This window comes from Letharia lupina (assembly GCF_014066315.1).
Source record: "Letharia lupina isolate WasteWater1 chromosome Unknown contig_19, whole genome shotgun sequence".
In the NCBI taxonomy this organism is placed as follows: Eukaryota; Fungi; Ascomycota; class Lecanoromycetes; order Lecanorales; family Parmeliaceae; genus Letharia; species Letharia lupina.
In genome coordinates this window covers 689,695-698,187 of record NW_023502988.1, presented here as the reverse complement: position 1 = coordinate 698,187, position 8,493 = coordinate 689,695, and the positions used below count along the sequence as shown (strand labels likewise).

General features: G+C 47.7%; 3 protein-coding genes across 3 annotated transcripts; 2 read left to right on the top strand and 1 right to left on the bottom strand.

Annotated features, from left to right (window-relative positions):
- Nucleotides 1–1,370: 1,370 nt before the first annotated feature.
- On the top strand, nt 1,371–1,949 carry HO133_003985 (uncharacterized protein; the record flags this gene model as incomplete). Its single annotated transcript, XM_037294904.1, has 2 exons — nt 1,371–1,395; nt 1,441–1,949. 2 exons carry the CDS (start codon nt 1,371–1,373, stop codon nt 1,947–1,949), a joined length of 534 nt encoding a protein of 177 aa, XP_037148951.1.
- Nucleotides 1,950–2,133: 184 nt separating this feature from the next.
- On the top strand, nt 2,134–2,621 carry HO133_003984 (uncharacterized protein; the record flags this gene model as incomplete). Its single annotated transcript, XM_037294903.1, is given in 2 exon segments — nt 2,134–2,558; nt 2,570–2,621. 2 exon segments carry the CDS (start codon nt 2,134–2,136, stop codon nt 2,619–2,621), a joined length of 477 nt encoding a protein of 158 aa, XP_037148950.1.
- A 2,614-nt stretch (nt 2,622–5,235) lies between these two features.
- Nucleotides 5,236–7,527, bottom strand: HO133_003983 (uncharacterized protein; the record flags this gene model as incomplete). The annotated part of the gene is made up of 4 exons (XM_037294902.1): nt 5,236–5,697; nt 6,006–6,879; nt 6,939–7,023; nt 7,077–7,527. 4 exons carry the CDS (start codon nt 7,525–7,527, stop codon nt 5,236–5,238), a joined length of 1,872 nt encoding a protein of 623 aa, XP_037148949.1.
- Nucleotides 7,528–8,493: the final 966 nt, after the last annotated feature.

The following is an 8,493-nucleotide window of genomic DNA, read 5'->3' as shown; positions in this document are numbered from 1 at the left end:
CGCAAAACTTGGCAAGCTACTGCTCGCAAGTGATTGGCAGCTGCAGGGTCTGCCGCAACGAGGCCTAAAGCGAACCGCATACCGGACATCCTCAATGAAGTTATTCACTTAGTTCAAAAGAAAGGAGCAGATCCTCGCGAGAATGACATTGTAATCCGTAGAGTAAGTGCCCTTTTCGCCACTGCCTTCGATTTTGCATTCACTATTTCGTAATAGTCTATCGACGCCTAACAATGTTTTCGTGGTGCCTGCTGCCGACTTCCGCCCTGGCCTCTCCGAGGACCAGAAGAACGCAGTTCATCTCTTTGATGACCCTGCGAGATGATCCGAAACTTGCAGGTATATATCAAACAGCATAGCAAAGGCAAAAAGTCGCGACATCTGGCTGCATGTAGTCAAATTGAGTAGCGATAGAGCCATACTTTCCAGACTGTCGATATTCGGGTCTCGAGCCATTCTGAATGGGCTGCGATCGTCTCAAGTGCATTTCGACTGTTCTCCTCAGTAAGTGTTCTTGCGGATGTCTCCTTCTTATCCTTTCGATATTGAGAAAGCTGAGTCAAAACTATGGTTCCTTTTTGAAAAAGCTTGCGGACATGCTGTGACAGATCACAGCACGGCTTCCTCTGTATGTAAAGCACATGGTCATTCTTCAACGTCACGCATTTGCAATCGCAAATAGCGCAGATGAGGCAGCGAAACGGCGGGAGATACTGCAGCGTCTGTCGAAGTCTCTAGCCTACGTCTATACCGACGTCCTCGAATTCTGTGATGGTGCTCGTAACCTAGAAAACACCAAGATCCGTTATTCTGTCGGAGATTCTAGTCTACCCATGTCCTACTGAAGTCTCACTCTAGGAATATGTTACAAAGCCCGCATGACTCAAGGTCTTTTCTGGACACCATTTGATACAAGAGTCTCTAACACACTTGGCTGGCTTAAAGAGAATAAGTTGTTGTTCGAACATGAGCTTGAATTTGTGTACAATGAGGATCCTTTATCGCAACATGCAAACATTGATCGAGAGTTAAAGAAGGACTCATTACATCGCCAAGAAACGGATGATGAAAGGAAAGCGAAGCAGTGAGATACACTGAGTAAGTATCTCGATATTTCGCGTTTTCAATTAATCCAAATTATCTAGGTAATAAGTTCAGAGATCTGAAGCACTGGATTGCAGCTTCCCATTGGGCAAAAGCACACGATGAAGCAGAGCGGCGGCGACTAGATGAGAGTGGTACCTGGTTTATTGGACAGAGTAAATACAAATCCTGGGCTCGAGCCATTTCAGAACAAGGAAGCGCGGAGACTGCCTGACCACGACTTCTAATAATTTCAGGTACGCCACCATCCTATTGTATAAGGCAAAATGGTCTTAATGGGTCATCGTGGAGGTAAGCCAGGCTACGAGAAAACGATCCTTTATAGCTAAACCATAGAGGACCTCCAAAATTTGGTCGCTGTAGAGCCTTCCTTCTGGAGCGCTGGTGCTGGTTTGGTAGCCTACTTCAACTTCACTAACCTCCAAAGTGACTCTCACGTGGGAGGCGCTGCTTTCCGGGCTGTGATTGCCCAGATGCTTCAAGCCCGGCGATCCGACCCTGACTTCATCGATATAGCATCGCTTCTACATGACAATGGGAAAGGCCAGAACAAAGCCCTTGAACAAGACATTCTAGACATTATTCGCCTCTTCCTAAAATGTCAGGGACCCTCATTCGGTGTTTTCGATAGACTCGACGAGTGTTCGGATGTTGAAGATCTTTTTCTAAAGTTCAATGATGTCCCCCTCAAATCGTCGTGTAAGATTCTTATCCTCACAAGGCCGATTATGGATATTTCCGGGTTTATCGACCATCAAAGATTTCACCGTGTTACCCTGCAGAACCAGAAGAATTCTGGAGACATTGAGATCTACCTCCGAATGCGATGCGGATGGGTAAGCTGATCGAACGAACAGCTATTGCAGGCGATCTTGGTCTGGATGACGTTGTTGCTCAACTGTCTTCGCGCACAGATTCCATGTTTTTATGGGCAGTCCCCTTGAGCAATTATCGCTCATCCGCGTATTTGACTCCGAATGAACGTCTGGACCCGATCTATCAGCTTAATCATTTGAAAGTTTAGACGCAATGTACGTCAGGATTCTGAAAGACATGCACAAGCGAATGTCTGAAAAGCAGCAGGCCAAGGTCACCCGCATCTTTCAATGGCTTGCTGTTGCTAAGCGGCCACTGTCAGCTGAGGCTCTAAGAACAGTACTGGCCGTGCAACAGGATCGCCCAGCGACCTCATTTGACTCCATTCAAAATTTCGAAAGCGTTCTATCGCAAATGTGTGGTTATTTAGTGGAAGTACGTAAAGACAGGACCGTGGACTCTATTCATGTCTCTGTTCTCGAGTACCTCACGCAGCGAGAGGAAGGGCCTCACGGCGCGCTTAAACCATTCCTCATTGAAATCTCTTATTCGGAAGCATCCATGACAGGGTTTTGCCTATCGTGTATGACGTACGAAGTTCCAAATGATGTGGTTGAAACTCAGCTGCCTCTGCTCAAGTACGTTTCAGAGTAGTGGCCGTGGCATACAAAGAGAAGTTTTATGTCGCTTCAACAGAGTGACAGTGGCAGGCTGCTACATTCTGCCTTCACTGCCACCAACATCTTCATACACAATAACCCCTTGGTGACGACCTGGATAGAGGCACTATTTTTGTTCCGCCAAAAGCACAAGTTGACCACATTAGTCTCGATTGTGACTCTATTTCACGGCAGGTTGCTTTTATCGTCAGCAAGAGAAGCTTCGTAACTCGCTGATGGCTTGGACCGATTCTCCCTTCAGGTCGGCAATCTTTACCAAAGATGGCGTAGAGTTCTAATCAGCCAGCCGAATGAGATTGGGGGTCCGAGAATCCAGGCTGGGTCACAGTGTGAATTCCTTGGTGAGAATCTTGCAACGTTTACGACTCTGAACTCCGACAATGATGTGGATTGGGTTTTGATAGCCTCGCAGGCATCTTTGGACAGCAGTGAGGTTGGTATGTTAAGGGTGTTACCTCCCCCGCACTCACAGTCCATGCATCGATTCTGGGCGACCCCGGGACACGCACAAAGCCTCGCCTATAAACTGAAGGCCGCGATGAGATATGGTCCTTGGAGACTCTAAAAGTTACGTCAAAGGATGATTTTCTAATACCGCGAGAGAACGCTCAATACCAGCCTTTAACGTTCCGATTGCCAGTTGAATTCCCTCCTTCGCTGCGTACGATAGTTGTAGAAGATACTATATTCAGAGTCTTGGACGAACCGTCAGGAGCCTAGTCTTTGCGAAAAATTTACAAATTCTCCCTGCCCCTGGGTGCCTACACTACACAAAAATCATGATCGTTCAGAAAAAACATGAGGAAGAAATCTTTGCATGCCAGACACTCTGTACCCGAACATGCCTGCTGGATCAGTTACATTTTCTTACCCAATGATTAGTATCTGGCGGCACTCTATGGTGGAAACTTTCAAATATGTGGTGCCTGGATTCTCACGCTCTCTGAGGAACCCCTTTGGGTATGTTGAAACCTGCTTTTGCACGAATCACAAGTATTGGCCTCATTCTCAGTCGTCTAATCCTGGTCATTTATCGCCAGAGAGCAGAGAAACAAGACCTTGTGTGCTTCTATCCCTTCGAACCTGTCGTAGCGTTCTGCCCTGGTGATCTATCAACTGACAATTGAAGGGAAAACCCTACCCAAGCCTCTTAGAAAAAAGCGAGGTGGCTTAAGCAGTTTTAGGCTCCGAAGGCCCTTGAAGTACATTCGCAATCTCTTCTCAATCTCGGCTTCTCTAGCTGTGGGGATTACCTCCACGGAAAAGGGTTAGGGTTACCGATGCCAAATCCTGATTCAATATCCACCAATCTCGTACCTATTCCTGCCTATCCGCATACGGCACTCTCGAAAATCAGTGACCGTCTTGGCATATTCCTCCATAGCGGTCTCCTCCAATACATAAAATCTTCGTGCAAACATTCAACGATGTCAGAATCGCACAAATCGATAAAAGCCATTAAAATCACTTCACTCCCCTCCATTGAATGCTCGGCTTACTCTAACCGACCAGTTCCTCAGCCCCACAGTCTGACGCGACACACCACGACGCGAAGACCCAAGAAGCTTTAGATATCTCAGCGACTTCTGAGCTCAGAGAAACTTTGAAGAAGGTTGTCTTTAGATGGGGTGCTGTCGAAGCTGATAAAGGCTGCTCCTCGTAAGGGTCTTTGTATCTGAATTCCGAATCTTCCTCCTTCGCGCAGGCGTTCAGGGAACCTTTCTTATTGGTTATACCTCCGACTGGTGTCCTGTCTTTCTATTCCCTCTACGAAGGGGGAACCCCTAGTGATCCCGCGTTCTTGACGAAATTTAATGGGCCCTTCTTCTTGCTCATGGGACCTGTCTGACTCTCGACCAGCGCAGGCCCTTGCTGATCGGAATCATCTTCCTCGATAATCTTCCCTTTTTCGATTTCAGTTTCGCGGTCCTCCTTCTATGCCTGATGACGCTTTGTAATTTGGGATATGTTATTCATGAATTTTCTTCGAGAAGTACATTGCTCTTCAAGTCGATCATGTCTCCATTGCTAGTAACTTTTAAAAAGCTAAATACTTTTACGTCGTACAGAAGATTATCGAAGCTTGTTCCCCTTCACAATAGCCATTGCTTTAACACAGAGTTTCGAACAGTCGACTTTTGATCGCGGTAACTGACTGTGTTGAGACTGTACTGGGGTACTTATGGTTATGGTTAGTTAGTATGTTATTGCTAAGGAGGTTAATCTGCAGTGGTGGCAGCAAGTAGATGCACGGGAGTGCTGAAAAGGGCGAGTCCCGCATAAGCGACTGCTGCTGGCACACTCGTAGCATAACCGTCCTCTCTTTAAAACGCCATGTCCGCATGGCTGGGACAAGGCCTCCCCAGAAAACACACTCGTCGCTTACCTTACGTCCCAAAGGATCCATCTTCCTTGCTTGCCTTGACTAGAGAAAACTGAATTGACCGTAGCGTGGGGTGTTGCCAAGTTTTCTCGTTCCCACTCTTGCCCGTCCCGTTGTGATCAGGCTAGGAATAACAGATGACGCCGTAGGCTTGGTGGTCTGAGTGTGAGCGTGGATCTTTCCTAATAGGGCATAACTCATGTGGAGGTCTTGGATCCGTGAGGGTGGATTTCGATCAAACTTGATCTTGATTCAGAGGCTTGATAAGCGGGAGGCGGAGGTATAGAGCGATGTGTTAAGGGAGGTGTCGCCGATGTTGGAATCGGAGATCTCTGATGTGTTTTCACTGTTTAAAAGTGGCGCAAGGCTGATGCTGGTTGGAAGATGTGTTGTAGGCTTCTGGCGATAACGGTTTGGCCAGGGTCTTCCCTTGGGACCATTGTTGACTGCTGTGGCACCGAATATCGAACCATCCGAAAGCCTCCATAGATTCAAGATAGCGGTTTGCATATACGCGGTCCAACTCGTATCAAAATCGCCGTATTCGCCCGCGTACTCAAGGTATGTGTCACTGGGCGGCGTGGTGGTGAATCCGTTGGCAAAGTTGGCTACGGCGCCGGTAATGTTGGTTGTGCCCACGATGAGTGCGACGGCAACGCCAGTTATGGGATTGGCTGCATCGGCAGTCAGGACGTCGATGATGATGAAGATTACCTTAACAATTAGATCAGAGGCGTTGCTATTGCCCTCACTCCATGGCTCACGATTTATAGAAGAAGCAAGGCGATCAAAAGGTCCCATCAAGGGTCGTTCGTCCGTCTATGCAAGTATCTAACCTCGGTTGAATGAATCTACGCGCCTTGTTTCCCTGAAATCGTGCCTCGAATTCGACGATCGTGCGAACTTTCTTTCGTTCTTGCTGCACAGCCGTGCGGACCACGAGATCCGGTCCGCCATCGCATACCGTGACTTCTTAACAACACGAAGATTGGTATACAAAGTGCCCCAAGGACAGCGTAGACTGTAAAGCACCAGCCGACTCCAATCGCATCGATCAGAGCTTGCAGACCAGCTATACCGCCGGCACTCAGTGCGCATCGGATCAAGTTGTAACCTGCCTGGACAGTGGCACTCTGGTTCGGATTCAGATCTGTCAGGAGCGTGCCACATACCGTGAAGATGGCCACTTGTGAAGCGCCGCTGAAGAACGTCAGGGTCAGTGGGACAGCGATAGAAGTGTGCTTGTTGAGCGCCCATCCGAATCCAACAGTTGCGGTGGTACTGATGGCGAGCAGTGGAAAGACTGATAGAAGTCTTGCTTGTTCGATAGGGAAGTTGGAGAGATCGTTGGTAGACTTGTCAACAGGCAGCTTGTAGCGTTTCGCTGTGCGGATGTAATCTCTGTCGAGTAGCTTGCCGGTAGTGTAGGCTGCGAGTACTCCACCAATTCCGCATGGAAGGTAGATGAGACCGCCCGTCAAGTAGTTCAGGGAGTACAGTGGAATCATCAGTGTCGAAAAGGAGGCGGCGAGACATCCGTATACAGTGTATTGGATTCCCCCAACCAGGATCACGAGGAATGACGCTCTTTGCCAGAGGGTGATCAGACAGGTTAATGGGTTTGGAAATCGAATCGCTCGCTTTGGGGCCACTTCAGCATCACTGCAACGGGAAGCAGAGGATTCCAGGTTCGGAAAGATTGGTCTGTTGATAAGACGGGGCGGGCGAATGCTTCCATCGTTGACCATCCTTCTGGACGTCTCGGGCATGATGAGAATCAGGACAAGGAGATTGGTTCCGGACATGATTGCCAGAAGCCAGAATATCCAATGCCATGAAAGAGTCTCGGTCAAGACACCACCGAGGATGGGACCCAGGCTTGGTGCAGAGTTAGTGCTGGCATGGAATATCAGCACCGCAGCTCGAGCATGATCGTAACCATTGGGTGTACTCACAAACCCTGAAGAATGCCGATGTATGAGCCTCGCTCCGCGGGTGGAGCGATGTCCGCGATAAAACCATATGCAATGGCGATAGTGCCTGGACATAGAATTTAGTCTAGCCCTTCAGGATCAAAGACCGCAGGGACTTACTCGATGCACCAGCGCTTTGGAGACATCTCAACACGACCAGGGCTGTGTAGCTATCTTGAAGTGCGAGACCCACATTGGCTGAGAAGTAGAGGGTGAACGCGATGAGGCACACAGGACGACGTCCACTCTGATCTGCTAGGTCGCCCAGGATCGATGGTGCAATGCCAGAGACGACTTGATAGGAGGTAATGGTAAGGTTGACGAGTTCAACAGAAACGTGCAAAGAGCGTGATATTGCGGTGATCGATGGGTAGTAAATGAATGACGAGAGCCCTGAGAACATTGCCGAGAATGAGGCTATGGAAGAGATGCATGTCTTTTGTCGTTGGCTCAAGCAGGAATACGGCCGACTGTCATCCTGTAAAACTCGCCCACCTTCTTCAGCACCGGCAGAGGCACCAAGGGATTCCTCAACTGGCGGCTCAAGCGGTGCCTTGACTTCATCATCCATTGTGCAGTATACAACTCGACATCGGTCAAGGGGCAGTTTCCACGTTTTAGAATGGCGGTAGGGTTCGATCTTTTGAATGACCAGCTTCCTGCTTGACCATCAATGAATCACCATACGGATATTGATCGGCAAGTGGATGACGCGAGGTTTACAGCAAGCCTAAGGTATCTCACAATGGTATACGGACTACACTCACTGCTACCTATTCCACTTCCATTATTAAGCACGCACGTCTACTCGGAACCGTAAATACTAAAAAGCCTATACTACTAAGTCTACTTACGCTTGGCTCTGCTCAGATTTTAGCAACATTTTTCATAACATTTTTCATAATGTTTTCAATGCGGGAGTAGCCCTACCCCTAGGCCGCTAACTTGATAAGGCAATACCTCGGGCGAAGCAAAATACTCACCATCAATAGCCCTAACAGTACCCAAAGCCTTAACAGTACCCGAAGCCCTAACAATACCCGAAGCCCTAACTGTACCCGGACCCCTAATTGTACCCGGACCCCTAACAGTACCCCGAAGCCCCGACCCGGGTCCCTGTTGTTAAATAATTAATATCATCGCGAATATAGATCGGATTATTATAATTTTTAAATTTTTGGAATACGCTTAACTAAGGCTACTTATATATTTAAAAAATAATATAATAAGATATTAAGATACGATAGCTATAGTACTCGTATAATATAAGAAGCCCTAAGGCCCTAAAGCTCTGGAGCCTTGGAGCCCTAAAGCCCTAGAGCCCTAAAGCCTTGGAGCCCTAAAGCCCTAAAGCCCTAATTGTATATAGGGTTTCGAAATCTTATCGATATTTCGTGAAACGCGATTATTATACTACGGCTTAAAGAGGTAATAAAGTTTATGAAAACACTTTTTATATTATTTAAAGTGTTTTCATAAGATGGCGATCGACGACGCTATCTATTATCATATGTTGTTAGACTATTAAATTATTACC